Raw genomic sequence first — 21,620 nt, forward strand, 5'->3', positions numbered from 1 at the left:
CCCAAAGTGAGTCTTTACTATGACTAGAGAAGAGGCTGAGGCTTCACCAAAGTTGATTAGAGGTATAATCTCACTCTATGATCACCAGATAGAAGCTTTGTTTGATTTTGGTACCACACATTCTTTTATAATTGATGATTGTGCAAAGAGATTGAAATTGCATGTTCTTGAAATGCCACTTTCCATAAATGTGTCTGCATTGGCTAATACATCTGTGAGGACCAGTCAAATTTGTTTGAAACTAGAGTTGAAGTTTAGTGATAGAGTCAATGTTATTGACTTAATCTGCTTACCTTTGAGTGGCATTTATGTGATAGTAAGGATGGATTGGTTGTCTGCTAATATTACGATACTTGACTGTAATACAAAGACAATTTTCCTACTAGTTTATAAAGCCATTGCTATTAATCCTAAACTTGTCAAGTCAGTGTCAATGGTGGACTATGAGACTCCTAAGTTCTTATCAACCCTACAAGTAGAGAAGTTAGTGAAAGAGGGTTTTTAGGCATTCATGATCTATTATTCCACAAACGAGGTGTATGATGGTAGAATTGATAAAATTGGTGTAGTCAATAAGTTTCCTGAGGCTTTTGATGATAGAATGTCAGGATTGCCACTAGAAAGAGAGATTAAATTCTCGTTCGATTTATTACTAGGTATTAAGCCAATCTCTAATGCTCTATATGTCATAGCTCCTACAGAACTAGAAGAACTAAACAAGCAATTAGAAGAGTTGCTTAAGAAGGGATTCATCTAGCCTAGTGTATCACCATGGGGATCACCTATAATGTTTGTAAGGAAGAAAGATGGGTTTGATAAGAATTAGTCGCTTTCCTTTAAAATTAAACTAAAGTTAACCCAAATATAATATAAGGCCAATCTTAGGTTATCTCCTAAGGAATGATTTTACATCTCATTTAAAGTTATCTAGTGGAATAAATCTCTCAAAATTTGAAGTTGATTAACTAATTGCTAACCTAATTATCTAGTGAATTAAACTAGCAAACTAAACCTAATTATGAAAGAAGTGACTTCCTAATTTAAGTAGAAACCCTAGGGTGTTGCTAATGGAAGATTTCCAGCCCTATAATTAATTATGGTAGCTTACTTAACTCTCCTTTGGCTAAAACTGTATTTACTTTAGACAATTATATCAAGTATCCTAGCTTTACTAATTCAACTAAACACTAAGAGGTTGAAATTCTAGTAGCATTAAGAACTTGAAATTCAACTAAATAATCTTGTTTCAACATTACAAATTAAAATAACTATGAAACTAAAGTCAAATTGAACCACAATCAAGAATAATCATAATATTCTAATGAAATTGAAACAAGATGAAGAAATAGTTAAACTTAGCCAAGTGAAGACTTTAAGTCTCCTCTTCCATCAACTTTCCCTAGGATTCTATGAAGATTCTAGGTAGAAAACATCAATAAAATCTTGCTTCCATTAAGAACACCAAGTGGCCAAATAAGTTGCTTTGTAAACTTGATGAATTGTGCTTCAATCTTCTTCCAAGTGTTTTGGGTAGGGTCAGCCTTGAGAGAGAAGAAGAAAGGTGGAAGAGTTGAATGAATTTGATGGAGAAATGGTGCTGCATATGTGCTGGAAAGTGAAGAACACAAGAGAGAAAAATAAAGAAAATGAAGAACAAAAGAGAGAAATTATGGAAGATGAATAAGATGATGATTGAATTTGAATCCTAAGCTGAATGATATGATTATTCTATTTTAGATTAAGTGAATCTTAATTAAAAAATAGGAAAAGAAATTAAGATGGAAATGGGAGCCTTGTCATACTTGCAAGGTGGCACTCTCTTATTAGTTGGTAGATGATTCCATTGTGTGCCTAATTTCTCATGTGTCATCCACATCACTTCAGCTAATTTAATCCTTCAAAATAATAAGAATTCACATACAAATTCTTAGCCATTAACCTCAAGGAGTGTTGACCTCAATTGTCCAATTGATGCACAAGTCACATGCCACCTATATCATATAAATCACATAATTCAATTAAATAGTATGTGATATAATAAAATATAATTAATTTCTAAAATTAAATTCATAATTAGAAGGGAGAATTTATAAAATTAACTAATTTCTAGGCTGTACAAAATTATATAAAAATTTTCACAAAAGCAAATTGAATATAGGTCAAACTAAGACACTTAAGAAAGTGTTGAATTTTTATTTAATTATTCCTAAACTAAGATGAATTTTGAAAATCTAATTTCACCACTCATCAAATGGACATAAAATGCACTTTGTCAATTTTTTTGTATATTTTTTCAAAAAAAAATTTTTGGACCAAAATGCTCTTAGTGTGCATTAAACCTACAAGCTTAGGCAAAATTTTAAATCTAATACAGTGTGTGCACTTAAAGGTGATAAATCATCAATAAAAGAGTCATAATTGATAAATAAAAGTGGGTAACAAATGTTTTCTATCAGAGTATGTGGTTGTGTATCGACTATAGGCAACTTAACAAACTAACAATTAAGAACAAATATCCGTTGCCACGGATTGATGATTTTCTTTTTCTCTAAAACCAACCTAAGGTCTGGATATCATTGGTTGAAAGTTAAGGCAAGTGATGTGCCTAAGACTGCATTCAGGACAAGATATGGGCATTATGAATTCTTAATAATACTCTTTGGTTTGATGAATGCTTCTGCAATCTTCATGGACTATATGAACGAGATCTTCAAACCCTACTTAGAAAAATTTGTAGTGGTTTAGATTGATGGTATCATGATATATTCTAGAGATAAGGACAAACATGCAAGACACCTGAAAATAGTACTGTAAGTGTTGAAAAAGCAACTGAGCAAGTGTGAGTTTTAGCTATAGGAAGTAAAATTTTTAGGTCACGTTTTTGCTGATGGCATAGCAGTGGATCCACATAAGGTTGACGCATTACTACAGTAGGAGATACCAGCTTCGGTAGTTGAGATCAGAAGTTTCTTGGGTTTAGTTGGCTATACCGGAGATTCACCCAAGGGTTCTCTCAAATTGCTTATGCTTTGACTAAGTTAATAAAAAAGGATCAACCATTTGTTTGGACAAAGAAGTATGATGAGGGATTCTAAATTCTAAAGGAAAAGTTAACTATAGTACCAGTACTGACTATTCTAGATCCTAAATGGCCATATGTGGTTTACACTGATGCATCACTTGAGGGACTAGATTGTGTGCTAATGCAAGATGATAAAGTTATGGCTTATGCATCTAGATAGTTGAGACCATATGAGGAGAGTTATTTAACTCATGATCTTGAGTTAATAGCAGTGGTTTTTGCCTTGAAAATATAGAGACATTATCTCTATGGTTCATAATTCAAGGTGTTTAGTGACTATAAGAGCTCAAGTACTTAATTGACCAGAAAGAGTTGAAAATGTGATAGCGAAGATAGATGAATTTTTAAAAGATTACAACTTCGAGTTGAAGTACCATCCGGGAAAGGCCAATGCAATGGCCAATGCCTTAAATCACAAGACCATCTATGTGGCATAGCTGATGATCCATGAGTATAAACTATTGGAAGATTTCTTTAGTGAATAGTCCAGATTTTATCGTGTATAACTTGAATATGACAGTGATCACCAATGAGTTCTAGAGAGATTTAAGAAAGACCTTAACTTGAAGACAAGTATTTGTTGGGGATTAGAAATAAGATTGAGGCAAACAAGACCAAGGACTTTTGGTTTAATGATGACGAGTTAGTAGTATACAAAGACTAAGTGTGCGTACCCAAGGATAAAGGGGTTCATTAGACTATTCTATCCACAACTAATTGGAATAAGTTCACCATTTATTTGAGAGCAACCAAAATGTATCAAGACATGAATAATAGGTGGTGGTGGCCTAGTATGAAAAGAGATGTGAAAAAGTACATTTTTCAATGTCTAACTTGTCAAAAGGTAAGATTGAATATTAGAGACCCCTAGGGTTGCTATAATTATTAAAGGTTCCTATATGAAAATGGGACTGTGTTTCCATGGATTTTGTTATAGGATTGCCATGTACCTAAGTAAATCATGATGCTATTTAGGTAATGGTAGACGAATAGAGCAAGTCTAGTCATTTCCTAGTTGTTAGAGCTGATTATACTCTAGAGAAGCTTGTAGAGGTTTATATACAAGAGATTGTGAGATTACATAGGGTGCTAAAAGAGATTGTGTCAGATTGCTATTCGAGGTTCACATCGAACTTTTAAAAAGCATTACACGAGGTCATGGGTATAAAATTAAAGTTTAGTACAACCTATCACCCCCAGACCGATAGTCAAACTGAAAGGACCATCTAGACTCTAAAGGATATGCTACGTTCTTGTTCAATCAACTAGAATGGTAGTTGGGATAAGAACCTACCTTTCGTGGAATTTTCTTATAACAATAGTTTCCATGTGAGCATTCAAATGGCTCCATATGAGGCCTTGTATAACAGGAAGTATAGATCACCTCTTTGTTGGATCGAGTCTAGTAAGAAAATCATAATGGGTCTTGATTTGGTGGATCAGACCACTGAGAAGATTGAGACTATATGACAACAGTTGTTGGCTCCTCAAAGGCAACAAAAGAGTTATACAGATAAGAGGAGGAGATCGTTAGAGTTTTGGTAGGTGACCACATATTTTTGAAGGTCACACCTATAACTAGGATTGGAAGGTCTATTTGTGCAAAGAAGTTGACTCCTAGGTTCAATAGAACACTTGAAATCCTTGAAAGAATTAGGCCTTTGGTATATTGAATTGCCTTACCTCCTTACTTATTAGGTATGCATGATATATTCCATGTGTCTCAACTGAAGAAATACCACCCCGAGCCCTCATATGTGATTGAGCCCAAAGATGTAGAGTTATGTGAAAATCTAACATATTGGGCTAAGTTAAAGAAAATTGCATATGTAAATGAGAAACAATTGAGGAACAAGACAATTCAATTTGTGAAGGTCACATGAAAAGGAATGACTCCTGGTGATATTACGTGGGAAACTGAGGGGAAGATGAAGCAACAGTTTCCTCACTTGTTTTAATAAGGTATGATTTACTAGCTTTGCTATATCTAAGTGAGTTTTGGGGACAAAATTCTTAAAAAGAGGGGAGAGTTATAACATCTCAGTTTTTAATTCCTTGGTTTACTAAGCTTAATTAGGATAATTAAGTAAGTTGACGTGGTGTGTGGTTAGAGGAGAATAATAAGTATTTTTAGTTGGAATTTTAGGTATAATTTAGGTCCAAAGTGAAATTGGTCACTTTAAAATCAAAAAGTGAAGAAAGACAAGTTGAAAAGCCTTTGTGCTATACGTCATTGCACTGCGACGCACAGAGCCACTATCTTCTTTGTACCATATGCCACGATGCATGGGGATAGGCACCGCGCTATATTGTGTGAATTGAACAGAAATAAATCACAAACTGATATGAAAAACAAAACAGAAGAAAAGGAAAATGGAGAAAACTCACATTTTCTCTAGTAAAGCATGATCTAGGGGAGGATTTGAGAAGGTTTACAGCTTTAAATTGTAACACTTGCCCCGAGTGTTATCCAAAAATCACACAATTCAAATAAACTAAGTGTGGTTAAGGAATTAATCTTAAAACCAACTTAGGAAACAAACCATTTAAATTACTAAACAAATACACAATTGCAAAGTAAACATTTAAAGCCTTTAAAAAAAATTTATAGGTTCTACCTATAGCACGCGGAAGTAAGCTAGATGAAAGTGAAATAAAAAGATGCTATCATGACAGCATTAAATTGCTGTTATGATAGCCCTCCTGAGTCAACTTCAGGGCGGCACCGTTCAATCTTCCGACCTCCGATCGAAGAAATTTTAAAGCTCACATATCACATTCAAAGGGTACTATAAGTGTACCAAATTTTAAAAAGATCCAACGGTCGGATTAAAAATTAAACATGTTATAAATTTGGTCAATTTTGCTGTTAAAAGCTGTCATGACAGCTAAAAAGCTGTCATGACAGCACTTCCGGAATAACTTTCAGAGTGCACCATTTCATCATCCGACCGCCGATCGGAATGATTCTAAAGCCCACATGTTACTTTTTAAGAATACTATTAGCATACTAAATTTTTAAAAGATCCAACGGTCGGATTGAATTTTGTGCAGGTTACAATATAACTACTGTAGCTGTCATGACAGCATTTTATTGCTATCATGACAGCACCTCCAGACCAAATTCTGGAGTGCGCCGTTTCTCCATCCGATATCCAATCGACATGATTCCAAGTCCCACACGAAGCTTATAAAAGGTTTTACTTCTGACCCAAATTTTAGAGAAATCCAACGGTCAGATTAAGATTTGGACTCCCGGATGCAAAAGTGCAGCTTTTTAGTAAAAACCATTTTCAAAATTATCCAAATCTCATCCTAATGGTCACAAACCTGTGGGAACACTTTGGACACGTCAAATAAGACTAAAAACACCTGATAGAACATTCAAATGATGGAAAACCCCCATACATCAAAATTTGACCACCCGGGTGCCATTTCTCAAAATGGACCATAAACCCCCAAAATGCACAAATCATACAAGAGTGGTCACAAATCAATCTAAATACCATGTATTTATATAAATACATATGCTAAATATTTTCACTTGGCTTAGAGCTCCTTGTGGGGCCTACGCACCCACTCTCTCTATCCAAGGTGTATGTTTGCCCATAGCACATCATTTGCAATGCAACCACTTTGCATTTGCTTATAAAATCACATATATATCAAAATAAATATCTGTTTGTAATAGAAACTTGGTCTACTAAGCAAATCCATTAAAACCACACACTATAACCAAGTTTCCTAGCCACAAGTCTGCAAACAGATAAAAATTCATACACAAGCACACAATCCACACATATTCACACACACACACATAATCATATCCTACTGGCACCCTAATCTTAAATACATTACAATATATTTGCTCAAAAGAAAGGAGTTGCAGTTCTTTACAAATCACAAGCAAACCCCTAGCTTTACTCCTTTCCCCGTCCACCACTGGATCCTTCGCCTGGACCTAGAATATTGAAGAGAAAGGGGTGAGACAACCATAGTCTCAGTAACAGTGAAATCTACATTGATTATTACAAAGTAAGCCATAATCAAATAAACGAATAATAAATTCAACATAGTATATAATTTAGCCATTTAAAATGCATGAATGCATGATCTAGGCCGGTATGGCCTTTCATGACCAACAGAATGCCCCCTGGCACTCTTTAACTCGCAGGTAAACTTTATACCTACTTGTACCTCCACAGGCACAAAACATAATCTAAGGCATGATCTAATCCACCGAACCGCCTATGCCCCTTCAACGTGAATCCTGAGCAGTCAAAGCTAACTCCCTCCCAGAGCCAGCCCGACTTACTCTCCATGTGAGGGCTACCTTGGCCTAGGCACTCAACCTCACACTTCATATGTCAGATTCCCTCCCCCACTGAGAGGTGTCAAACACTCAATACACTAACCACTTTAGTGCACTAAGCTTACAATACGTAAGACAACACTGAGTACTGACAGTGTGCCATAGAATATCAAAAATCCACACCTTCTCATTAGTGAACTCCTACCGAGATCATGCCTTTTACTCTTGTCTACCTTTCCTGAGTATTGACCATTCAACACTCTAAAGTAGTATAATATTTATAAATCTCATTTCCATAAAAACATTGTTATTAAATAATTAGAAAACATATTTGCACTATAATCAAAGTAGTACCCCATAACCCCTTATAAAGCACATTTAATCTTTTAAAACATGTAATGCATGATAACTAGTAATATTTATTCAAAAATAGCTAAAATAAAGTAATAAGAAATATAAATTCCCCTGTTACCTCAACCCTTTGGTTCCAAAAGGGTTCTCCTTGTACAAAATAGGGCTCGGCTTGTTCCTTACTTCTCAATAAGTTCCACCAACAATTTTCTACAACATATAAGTGATCCACATCACTTATCATGACAAATAGCATTAATGAAGACTATAACTCATACCACACAACTTGGGTCTATGAGCCATAATCCATCCCAATGGTCCATATATTAAATCAACCATTTACATAGTATCACTTAACCACCAAAACCATTTATTAGCCATCATTAGGCTAATTTTCAATTTATATAATTTTTTAATTAATTAAAAACCTTTACTTAGTGCCACCAACTTTCACCATTAGCCCTTACAATGAAAACCAAACCTTAATTTAAATCTTATTGGGCTCAAATAGCAAAATTATAACTAAATCAATAGGCTTAAACCATTGAGGAGCAAAAACCCAATTTCTTAGGGTTTATTTTGTGCCTAAAACACCTCTTTTCATCCAATTATTCACTCAAAACTTTAGATCACTATATAGAAACTCAAAACATGCTCTCTAGGATCCAAAGAAACAAAAGCTTACAAGAATAAAGCCTTTAGGATCAAAATCCAAAAATCTCCTCTTCCAAAAATTGAAGAAAATCAAGAGAAAGGGAAGAGGATTGAAGTAGGGAGTTTACCTATCGTGTAGCCGAGCTCGCAACGGTCACAAAGACTCCTAGATCCAAGCCTAACTCCCTCCCTTTCTCTTCTCTTCTTCCTCTCTCTCTCTCTCCCGTTTGTGCGTTTCTTTCCTTGCTCATTTTCTCTGCGTTTCTAGTCTGTTTTGCTCTTTAAAACTAATGCTAAAAAATTTTGGGGCAAATTACAAGAAAGGACCCAACATTTTTTATTATTACACAAAAGCTCGGGTCAACTTTGGTAATTTTTCCCATAGTTAAAAATCAAATAAAACTAAACTTTTGCTTAGTAAAATTCAAACTTTGGACCTCTATCAAATTATTCTAAATTTTAATTTAATTATAGATATTTTATTTTATTTTATTTTTATAAATCCGAGTCTTAAAATTTCGAGATGTTACATAAATCATCTAAGGTAAGATTCTCGAACCCTTTTTCTCCTTTTCTCTTCCATTTTATTAAGGATTTAAGTTATGGTTTAAAAAAGGATGATGATTTCGGTCTATATAGGTTATGAGTCAGAACCTATTGACTCAAATGGAGCTAATGGGAGTTGATTAGAGTATATAAACCTAGTATTAATAATTTTGGTGGTTGTTAGATGATGAGTCCCATTAATGTCTGAAAATGGACAATAAATCTATCATTATTATAATTGTTAAGGTATTAATAGCAATGTGGATATTCAATAAAGCTATATTATGTTAACAATAGTTAATAAACCTAATAGATAGGTCCAAGTGGAAGCAATGTGGGCATTAGGTAATCTAAAAAGGGAAGATTAGAGATGAAATGTGTGAGATTAGTAATATTAATGAAAATTAACTTGGTAAATTGTAGATTAAACTCTTAAACACCTATTTGTCTTAGGAATTCAAGCTTGAAAGCCATAACATTGAGGGGTAAACCTTTGACTAATCAAAGGTTTGAGGTAACTAAGGGAATCCTGCTTTGGGTAGTTATTTGTTAATTGATTGTTTATTATAAATTTGCAAACACTACATGTATGAATTGATTTCCAATGTTTGAAAACATGATTTTGCATAATGTCATATTTGGCTTGAAGATGTAAGATGTGAAATCAGGATGGTTTTCAAACTATGAATGTGTATATGTTTTGGGAAGATGAATGTGATATTATATTAAGGTAAATGTGTGTTAATAAAGAATGGATTAGTGTGATGAGTGAGATGATATTGTAAAATGTTATTGAATGCTCAATTGGGTAACATATGATCGTGAACCCAACATGTGATTGTGATGAATAGTAAATGAAATTGTGAAAATGAGTTAGCATTGTTTATTGCATCATCAGTAGGCAGGAGTTTGCCTAAGGATTGGGAGTAGAGAAAAATTCATATAGCATTTAGTTTGCCCACCAGTACACGAGGGTATAGCCTTGTCCCAAAGTTTGTCAAAGAATTGTCCTATAATTTGATGAGGAACTAGAACCTAACTTTTTCCATAAGTTCAATGAGAAGAATAGCCTAGGGTATAAGACACCCTAGAGATTCGAGAATAGGGAAAGCTATGGTCCAAGAGTGAGTCATATGATCTTTGGTCAGATCAAACCTCACACTTGGTGAGCTTGGGTAATCTAGTCACACGGACGGAGCCCTATTCAATATTATAGCCTATAATTTTAGTTTGAGAAAATAAGGAGGGTATAAGGTTAGTTAATCATTACCTATATAAGTGTATGACATGTCACATGTTTTGAATTATGGCCAGTCGTGTGTCATGGCAGGTTATGATCACAGGTCTAAGTATCTTGTAATTATGTACCTAGCATGTGTGAGATGAAAATGTGTTCACTGGATTAATATGTTATGATATGTGATAAAGCATGTTTTAAATACTTGCTTCATATGCATGTGTTTTATTTACAATTGATATATAATTACATAAGGTAGGTTTTTCCTTAGTTATTGAGGGACTAGACTCACCCTTCTTCTTTAACACTTTTCAAGCTCTAACTCTGGTGTTGAGAGGGACAAAGCTATTAAGGCCTAGAAATTTATGTATTCCTTTAGTATGCCTCTTATATCTAATTATTTTGTGTAATAGAATATGATTGCCAATTTTAGGTTACATACTATTGCACTTGCACTATTTTATTATTGCTAATGTCTGAGTTGTATTTTAGGCCCTGAGTATTTGTATATGATGATATATACATATATATTGATAGGGTTAAAATACTAGTGCAAGTGTAAAATTGATGTTTTGAACATGATTTGATTGGTTTAATGTAATACAAAGCAAATTACCTCCCCCTTCTGTTTTTAGTGAAAAGGGGTTGAGGAGTAATTTTGTGTTATATTGTTAATTGAGTGAGAATGATGTGTTATACTGATAGTCCTAGGTCCATTTGATATGTTTCAAGTATTAGGAAAGGCTTTTAGCACTTTTGTGGGTTTTGGATACCCTTTTCATGGGAAAGTTGTAAAAAGTGGTAAAAATGTGTTTGGGTATCTAACTTCCTAGTATGTTATGTTTTGGAAGTAAAACCCATGCTATTAGCTAGTTTATGAAAGGAGCTTTCCATTAACACCTAGATCACATCATTCGGATGTTGGATGAAGAATCGGGACACATTAGAAGCTCCCCAATTCTACTATCAAATGACAGAAGAATCTACTGATATTTTTGTGCAACACGCCGCGGTGCATAGTGCCTAAGCCACAACTCCTGGCATAAAGATCAATATGCCACGATGTAGCATGCACGAGTTACGGCGCATTGCCCTGTTTCACAACAAAAGAGTTGTTAATTGTTTTCATTCTTTTTCACTCCTTTGAGGTATCTCATGCTTCCATAACTTATTTTTACTATGATATACAAATATATGATTATTTTAAACTCATTTTGATTATGAAAACTTAGGATCCCAAATTTTGAATTAAAACTTAGTAATCACCTATATGGGATAATCTTTTAATTACCATGAGTTTTATTAGTTAATGATGTTTAGTAGAGTAGGATTTTACACATTTATCACTCAAAAGTGTGATATACCAATAGTGGAACAAGTTAAACAAAATATATTTACAAACTTATTTGAATAGCATCTAAGCCTGCCCATATATTCACTATTATGATACCCACGATGAGATGCAATAAAAGTTACACAAGCAAGTCACTAAAATAATACAAATATATGTGTGCATCCTAGTTGGCAACTATAATACTTAATACAAATATACATTCATTACACTTTAAAGTAGTTATACCACTACCAGAAATGGAGCTACTCCTTCTATGCTTCCTTTCCTAACCCCTTGAAACTCTCTTCACCTATACATAAGTAATGGAGTGAGATATATATTTCACTAATATGGATAAATTCCAAATATTGATTACCAAATAAAATTAAGAACAAGTGATAGAGCAACACTATTTTCAATAAAATCAATATATAATATAAACGTGATGCAATGTCCAGTAAACTATTATGAATATGCACTCTTAGGTCTTATTAGTAGACAATACTCAATGCTCGACCTAAGACTTCCTAGCCTTATATGAAGCAAGGATCACTAACTAATTCCTCAAACTAAGGTATCATGAATGCATGGTTATATGCCTCTAATGTCCCCCTAGCAAATTAAAATCAAAGCTCAGACTACTAGGACTTCTTAGCCTTACATAGAGTAAAGCCATGACCCCTAACCCTAGTTTAGGGTATACTTGTGGATGCATTCTTGAGTCCTCACTAGCATATCAATAACAACGCCTTGGACTTTCAAGACTTCCTAACCTTATACATGGTAGGGCCACGACCCTGACCCCAGTTTAGAGTATACTTATGGATGCAAATGCACATGTACCATCACAAACATGTCAAGCATCTTTACTTACACACACATCTACTACTTTTCATAAAAATGCTTCTTTATCATTTCATAAAACATGAAATGTAATGTCCACCTTGACTTTACCAAAATTCACCACACAATCACAACAAACAATCATAATTAGGAGCAAGGATTGCTCTTAAGCTCACATTATATATATAAAGGTTAAAACTAATAATCTTTTAAAAATAATTATGGAATATTTAGGATCCCATAAAAACCCTTCAAATTGATATTTTAAGCTCAAACTTAATGATTTATATAGGTATTGGAAGCATGGAAAGGTTTTAAGAAGCAAAACACTTCAAAACAGGGCCAAAAATGTCATTTTTAAGTGTTTTGGTCCATGCGCCACAGCTCGTCGTCCATGTACCACGACATGTGGCATAGAAAGCTAAGTTTTCTTGCTGTATCGTGTGCCATAGCTTGCACAAAATGCGCCATAGCGTATGTGTCCATGATAGCAATGCTGTCATGATAGCTTTTCTAGACGAACTTCAAACGCATGCCATTTTCGTATTCAATGTTCGATTGGAGTGATTCAAGCGCCCACATAAAAATTATTCAATAAGCTAACTAATGGTACAAGTTTAGTTACGATCTGACACCGTGTGAGAATTTTAAACACTCAGATGTAAAAGTCAGTTTTTAAAGAAATTTTCAACCATCCAAGTACCCAAAACTCATAACTTATACCATTAATCCATTGTGAGGCTTGAACCAAGTCCAATAGAGCAAAATACACTTGAGTGAGCATTCAAACACACAAAAACATACCAAACACAAAATTTGACCACTCAATGACCATTTCATCTAATATGGCCAAAATACAAAATCAATACCACAAGCGCTATTTGGCCTCTATTGCCACATAATATACTACATATACATTGTCACCACATAGATAAAACATTCCTTACACTTGTAATAGCATTTTAGCCTATCACCATAAAAACTGCCACATATTCACATCATATACAATATTGGGCTAAAACACAAAACAACATAGTATCAAGTGCAACCAATCAAAATGATATGTATTCCTAGTTGGTAACATATAATATCATATAATAAGTTTATGTACACCATTCAAACTAAAATCGGGCATTACTATTCAATGTAGCAAATCTACTAATCCTTGTCTAATTCCTTCCCTCGCTTAGTCTTAGTTTTAGAACCTGTAAAATGATAACCATGGGGTGAGATAAAATTTCAGTAACTAAGATAACCTATATTATTAATTAACATGCCAAGTTATAGACAAGCTTAAATCAAGTAAAAATGAGCACAACATACAAAATCACCACAAGTCATATACATGATCCCTAACCATCCAGTCCTTTAATACTCCTGACTGAACCGGTAGGCTATTTTATAAAACCAAACCACATGTATGGTCCCCAAACTCACCATTCATGATAGGACTATCTAACTAAGGTGTCCTAAACCACTTCTGGACTACTAGTTCCCCTTATTACAAGTAATTGGGGTGTTATTACTCTAACACTACATACTACGGATGCTAAGGAGCATATTCTCCAACTCTGCACCCTTTTAGGTACTAGGGAGAGTAAGTCTCCAATACTGCACCCACTTTATGGGGCACTAAGGAGAGTAAATGCTGCACCTGACATCTCGAGGTGCCAGCAGTGCCATATGGACTTAATCTTCATATCACACCCCGATATTAAAGGTATGACTGGCATGAAATATGAAATGATCTCATATTTCATAAGCCTTGATCAGCTAGGGATTAAGCTAAAATATTCATATTTAAGTTATATATAATAATGAATTTTGTAAATTTTTAAACATTTTGTAGAAGTTTTGGCATAATTCCCACTGTAAGTTAAACCCCCTGAAATTTCTACAATACAAAAATCTATCAACCAATCTAGGAAATTGCATACCAATAAAAAAAAACTAGGACCTAATTATGGTGTACATGGAGCATTAAATTACAATCATATAATAATACATATTATCACTAAAAGAGATAATTACAGTGTGCTTCCTCCTTCCAAGAAGAAATAATAGGACCTCTCAAAGATCTATAGAAGGTGCAAGGTTAGTTATAATAGCTGAGACCAAAAATTTTTAGTGAGTAGCATTCCAATCAAAATTTAAATTTAAAAAAATATTATGAAGATAGTAACTAATACTTTTAGTTTACAATGATTAAATGGAAAAATGAAGCATATATTTAAACCAATAATAAAGAACAAGTTTTTTTTTTCAATAATACAATCATGAAATTAAATAATGCTAACAAAACAATGTAACCTTATCAAACTTTGTACTGCTCATAAAACATAAACATTTCAAGCAATAGTATAATTAGGTAGAATGCTTTTAGACAAACGATATAAAAATGGTACATTTTACTTAATTTGGGAGGGCTTTATTAGAATGAATAACAAGCATGGACACACAGTCCACGAGGGTAAGTAACCAATCAAGCGTGGCTAAAAGCCATAAAACAGTGCTGCAAGAGCCATGGATCAAGCACAGGAATGATACCCACAAAAACAAGCATGAGTACAATGCTCACAAATTACCATCCCTCTGATCCGCATGCGTTGGCCTTCGCACAGGGCTTGCACCTCCCATAAACACCTTGCTAGCTAGGTGTACTATGGTGTGCCAAGGACTAACGGAACTGTCGTTAGCAACCAGCATTCTAAACTCAGTCCCCCTCATTAAAATTAAGTGTGTATGGAGAAGAAAGATAGTTTTAAAATTCTCACTTTCAAATATTAATCAACTATCTTTTTTCATTACCCAAAATTATCATCATTTCCTCCAATTTTAATCGAACAGTTAAATCATATCTAAACCAATCTCATTAGTTAGTATACAAGCTAAGCTTCATGTAGGTGCTTGAATCACTCTAATTGGATGTCATATGTGAAAACAGCATGCACTGAAAGTTTATCATTTTTGCTGTCAAAATGATAGCAAAAATACAAATAGGCACACCAAAGCACATGGTGACACATGCCGCGATGCACTGCACAGCAAGGGCAAGCTTGTGGCTCTATGCCACATACTGCGATGCACTGACCTCCTGCCATGGAATACGTACCAAATTTTATTTTTATTTTTCTATTGAAATGTATGCAATTGGGATAAGAATGCTGGTGGATTATGTCTACTATGTAATTAAGGAATGTATGATTTTCTTCTGCTGTGTTTTTCTCTAATTATGTTGTGAATTGATCAATTTTACAAAATAAGTCTTCAACCGAAGCTTTTGAAATGAGATTTTATTATTGTGATTGATGCAAGGCAGTGGTAACACTGTAGTCTTCTTTTATATTGAGTGAATATAAAAGGAGGTTATAGGAAACTTACTCAAGAGTTTAAAATCCTAATTTATCTTCAAAATTCTCCCAAAATGACACCTTAGTAATGCCCAAATCTTCTTCCTTTGATTCTTAGGTCTTTTCACCACAAAACTGACTTTTTCTGATGATTTTCATTTTTTATGCTATCTATACTGTGGCGTGCGCTGCCACAACTCATGACTCAGTAAGCAAAATGTCAATTTTGCACCCCTTGATGCCACCCAACTTGATCTGACTTCCATCTTAACTCAATTTAAAGCAAAATATGACCCAAAAAGCTAATTAGCAACCTAAAAATATAATTAAATTAATTAAACATCTTTTTAACTAATTTATTCCTTAGTTAGTCAATTTTTCCATATTTAAAGTTTTTGGATGTTACAGGTAACCTTTCTAGTGATAGAAGGGTTAAGGTAACTGAATAACTTCTTGTGTTTGACTGTTTATTGTAACTGTATGTTAGTATGCTATGTAGTGCATGAAACGGTTTTAAACTAAGTATGTTTTATAGCATTGAGTGATTATTGTGTGAAATGGATTTTGGTTGAAATAAAGCATTGAAATTTGTGATTTCTAATGAAGAGTATTACATGTATATATTGTGTGAGAGAAAGTGTGAAATGGTAAATGGAAACCTTAAATGGTTCGGGAAGGCATGATCATAGGGGTGGGAGTTCACCCGAGTGTAGTAGATGATAAAGACCATATGGTAAGATTTTCTTAGTACCCGTTAGGGTGTAGTGTTGGAAACAATTCTCCTTAGTGTCTTGAAAGGTGTGGTATTAAAGAAGATCTTCTTAGTGCCTATTGAGGTATAGTGTTTAGTATCTTTGCAAAGTGTGTTGGAGTTAATGACACTCTATTGTGTGTATTGGGGAAAACCATAGTCCGTATTATGCATTAGAACATCTTTGGTTGGGTGATTCTACCACTGCAAGTGAGCTGAAGACTAATGAGAGTGTACATTAGTCTAAGATGAGCCTATGGTTTCATGTTGGGGTGGTTTGGAGGTTCGGTTAGTAGAAATCATGCTAGTATGTTATGTAATATGATGAAATATGTCGAAATAACATGGAATCCTTTGTGATTGATGAAAAGTTGAGAAAGGAAATGAGATATGTGACATAAATGCTACTTTATGAGGTTTTAATGATATACAATATTTATTTTTATATTGTTGTATGTGATAGTCAAAAGGAGTGAGTTATTCTGTTACTGAGATTTTTATTTTACCCCCATGGTTACATGTTTATAGGATCGAGAAGTGATCAAGGCAGGGAAAGAGAGTATAGATTGACTTGAATTGTAAAGCCGTGTACTCTGAGTTTGTGTAATGAACTAAACTGAGATTGTTTATAGTAGTATAATTAAGTTGCGAGAGGGTTGCATGCATGTTTTGAATTGAGATTTTATGAAATCAAGCTTGAATATGTGTATATGTGTTATTTGAAATAAAAAGGCTATAATTTGAGTGTATTGCATTGAAATGATTTTGTGTTAGTGAATCTTAAGTTAAGAGACAAATTATGATGAAATGAGTAATTTGAGGGCTAAGATTGTATTGTGAATATGATTGTATATATGGGTTGAAAAATAGTCAAGTGAGCTAAGTTATGCCAAGAAATAGTAAAGAGTGTAAAGTTAGTAAATTGTGAAAATTGGCCGTAGAGGGGTCAAATTTTGATATATGAATATGATTGTGATTAATTATGGTCAATTAGGTGTATTAAATCCTTTTGGATTTAATTCAAGGCCTAGTGTGGTCTAATGAGAGTAAGAGATTGATTTGAGCGCATGGTTGCGCAAATTTTTTTAGAAAAAGTGACTTTTTACACCCAGGTGTTCAAATTTTAATTAGACCTTTAGATCATGTCCAAACCTATCTCACTAGTTAGTATACGAATTAAGCTTCGTGTGGGCTCTTGAATGACTTTGATCGGATGTTGTATGTGAAAACGGAATACACCAAAAGTTTGTTATTTTTGTTGTCAAAATGACAGCAAAAATCCAGATAGGTGCATCGCAATGCATGGTGACACATGCCATGGCACACAGTACAAAAAAGGTGAGCGTGTGGCTTTATGCCACATGTTGCGGCACACGAACCAAATCTCAATTTTTTTTTGTGATGTAATGCATGCCATTGAAATAGGAATATTGGTAGGCTATATCCATTATGTATTAGAGGAATGTAAGATCTACTTCTGCTATATATTTTTCTAATTATATTGTAAATTGATTAATTTAATAAAATAAGTCTTTGGCTGAAGCTTTTGAAATGAAATTTGATTATTGTAATTGATGTAAGGCAATGGTAACTTCGTAATCTTCTCTTATATTATGTGGATATAAGAGGAGGTTACACCGATGACATGGAAAATAATTGACTAGATATGATTAAATAGTAAAGGTAACTAGGGAAAAAAAACTTTTTTAAATTTGGCTAAAACAAAATGTGAGAGATAAAGGTAAGATTAAGTACAGATAAGCAAAGGGGTTAACAAAATTAAATACATTTCAATAAAATTAACTTCATTGATGTCAGCTCGTGGTCCTTGTATGCATTTTTAAATCTATAGGGACTAATATTGTATACAAATCAAACTTAAGGGACTGAGAATAATAAAATAAAACTATAAGGATTAAAAGTAATGTACAATCCAAGTACGAGAACCTATTATTATATTTTCCCTTATTTTACTTTGGAACTTATTTTTATATACAACAGGCAAGTTGGGCACACACAAAAATACTGAACGAAAAGCATGTTAAAAAAAAAAAAAAAACAGAACGAAGCATCGCAGACCAAGTAGAGAACCAAGAGCCAAAGCTCAACCTGGAAATCACACATTTACAAGAAATTTGAAGAAATAATGCGACATTCTTGCATTGCACGAACTCAAGCCAACACCAACACCAAACCCCTCCACAGCTTAATTAAGAATACACTAAATTGTGTGGATTTTAGACACTAAAGAACAACCACCACCAGCATTTACAGTACAAATATTACTACTACAGCTTGAATATTCCTCTCTTACGTTGTGAGAATACTTTGCTTCTTCAAAGAGATTCAAGGAAACCAGTCTTTGTGAGAACAGCATTCCTCACTTCGCTGAGATCCCTACCTTTGAGTGTTCTTCCCACTCCTTCAAGTACAGAAAATGATGATATCTGACTCCTTGCAAGCCTTCTAGCAATAAATTCATGTGGAGGTAGCCTTGCATCAAATTCATCATCATTTTCAACATCTTCTTCATCATCGTCGTCGTCGTCGTCATCATTGTGACAATAATGGTCTAAACCATGATCATCATCACACCTGGAAACATAATCCTCATTGGCAGTCTTGGTCTTTTTGTTTGTCCTGTAAATTTTTGACCAGTCAGGAATGCTGACAGGTGCAGATTGGTGTAGAACCACCTGCGTTTTATGAGAGGAACTGGTACTGATACTACTGTTATTGTTATTGCTGCTAGCAGCAGCCATTATTGGAATCATTTTTGCTGCTGTTGGGAGGGGTCTGGGGACAGCAATTGGAGAAGGCGATGATGATGTTACAACCTTGGACTTGGAAATCCCATGATGATCATTTCTGTCTTTCATAACATCCCACACTTCTTCTTCCTCAAAGTCTCCATCTCTCAGGAATGTCCATATCCCACTGCGGTGCTTAACTATACCATGACTGCCGCCATACTTATTCTCCATTTAGAATCCCCTGCATAGCCCAAATCACACCAACAATTGTTTTTTTTAAAAAAATATTTCATACTACCATTTAAAATTATGGGGTTTTTTCCAACTTCTTCAATTCGTTAATTTGAAGAAGAACAAGAAGAATTAGAGCCTCAGGAAGGGTTGTTCATTAGTGATAGGAATTGAAGAATATACCTTGACTAAGGATTCTGATACTCGAATAGGTTCAACTTTTCTGCAGATTCTAAAGTCGCGGGTTCTATTTCTGGACCTTCCAAAGCAAAAATCAAGGGAAATCAGAGGGAGATGAGTCACATGTCTTTAATTCAGATGCCAGTATTTTCAGTTCGACCAAGATTTTAGTTTCCTACATAATTCTCCTGCTTTCAAAGATTTTGCTTACCTCAATATATCCTCGAAGGTTATGAACTCAATAAAAAGGGTCGAATCTAAGCCGATGCAGAGTAAGAGGCTGTAGAAGGAAGTAAATGGCCGAAGCGAAGTCCCAAAGAGCAAAGAATAAGACAAACCTCTTTTTTGATCGGAGAGATCCCCTGACTGATGTATTTAACAATTCCGTCGAAGGTTCGGCCCAAAAAAATGAAAAAAGAAAAACAATTCTGTCGGAGGTAAAAATGGCGGTAATTCAGTAAATTTTTCACTTTTTGATTTTTAAAGGCGCTGAAAAAAAAAAACAATAATAACAGAATAAGAGATGTTGAAAGGCTAATGGTTTATTAGTATTTATTATGTTTCAAACTATAAGATATTTTTCAACAGATTTAATATCTCAAAATATAAAATAGTTTGATAAAATTATGGATATAATAATATCACTTTTTTAATATTATCATTCTTAATCTATTCTCTTTTTAATATCATTTTATAAATGAAGTATTAATTAAGAATATTTTTTAAAATTTATAATTTGTTTTAAAAAAATAAAATTATAAAATATATTTTATAAATTTTATTGATATATCTAATATTTTTTAAAAATGCTTTATAATTTGAGAAGGATAATGCGCAAAGCAGCAAGCAATGATTAATGAACACACTGTTTTAGTTTCTGGTTTTTACCCTATTTATGTCTGTTCCATGACTAAATAATCATGTCTTTTTTCCGTTTTTCACGTTCCTTTTATGGCTGTTTCTTTTGTATAGTCTCATATATGTATATATATATATATTAAAAATTTATTATTTAATTCTTATAATTTTAATTCAGTTATAACTCACTTTTTAAACTTTCACTTATTATAATTAAGTCTTTATAATTTTAACTTCATTGTAACTTAATTTTCTAACTTTGACTCAATACAATCCAATTTTTATAGTCTTATTAATTTAAAATGTTAATCTTTATATTTTAGAAAATAAAATTATAAATATTAAATTTTTTTAAATTTTAATCCTTATCATTTTACAAAGGTTAAAAGTTTTAATAATTTCTCATATTAGTCCATAAACTTTAAAACAATGTTAACCTTTATAATTTTATTTTTAAAAATATAAGGATCAATATTTTAAATGATTAACACTATAGTAACTAAGTTGCACCAAATTTTTTATAAATTGAGTTACAGTCAAATTAAAACTATGAAGATTAAATTACAGCGAGTTAAAATTTAGGAATTAAATTATAATTAAATCAAAATTATTGAAATTAAATGATTATTTTTTCTTATATATATTAACTTTACCGAGCCTCATGGTGAGTTATGCGCGACTTAAAATGGATGAAAAGAAAGACGGACACAAAATGTAGACGGACGTAATGCAGCCACTTGGCCATATCTTCTACACAAGGACATAACTGGTTTTTCAGTTATATTTTGGTCCTTCAACATAATAAAAAATTTTATGGTCCTTTATAAAAAATAATGATAGTTGTAGATCCTTCCGCATAATTTCCTCATATATCAGTATTTGAAACAATGGTAGATACGCTGGTTATTCTAAACAATTGATATTATACAATAATAAATGTTTGAGTTTGAGGATTGATGTTAAAATTGTGTTAATAAGCAATGTGTAAATTAAATATTCATTTAAGGTTGGACCAAAAAAAAAATTTTAAGACTTTTCTACTTTAACATGAATTTCAGATATCAAACTAATTAAACATTAAAAAAAAAAACTTCAGTTATGTGTGATCGTGGATGGAACCATGGCTTTTTATAATTGTT

The 21,620-nt window shown here is 33.3% G+C and overlaps 1 protein-coding gene across 1 annotated transcript; it reads right to left on the reverse strand.

The window, feature by feature from the left end:
• Positions 1 to 18,507: 18,507 nt before the first annotated feature.
• On the reverse strand, positions 18,508 to 19,973 carry LOC129304226 (protein S40-7-like). The gene is made up of 3 exons (XM_054943916.1): positions 19,835 to 19,973; positions 19,627 to 19,702; positions 18,508 to 19,453 (listed from the first exon to the last, which is right to left on the reverse strand). Exon 3 carries the CDS (start codon positions 19,441 to 19,443, stop codon positions 18,796 to 18,798), a length of 648 nt encoding a protein of 215 aa, XP_054799891.1. The 5' UTR covers positions 19,444 to 19,453; positions 19,627 to 19,702; positions 19,835 to 19,973; the 3' UTR covers positions 18,508 to 18,795.
• Between the last annotated feature and the right edge of the window lie 1,647 nt (positions 19,974 to 21,620).

The sequence above is a fragment of the Prosopis cineraria genome, unplaced genomic scaffold (genome assembly GCF_029017545.1).
Source record: "Prosopis cineraria cultivar Desert tree isolate PC_DT_omini unplaced genomic scaffold, ASM2901754v1 PC2, whole genome shotgun sequence".
NCBI lineage: Eukaryota > Viridiplantae > Streptophyta > Magnoliopsida > Fabales > Fabaceae > Prosopis > Prosopis cineraria.

Coding starts and splice junctions, on each gene's coding strand:
- LOC129304226 (XM_054943916.1), bottom strand. CDS start 19,443: ATGGAGAATAAGTATGGCGGCAGTCATGGTATAGTTAAGCACCGCAGT.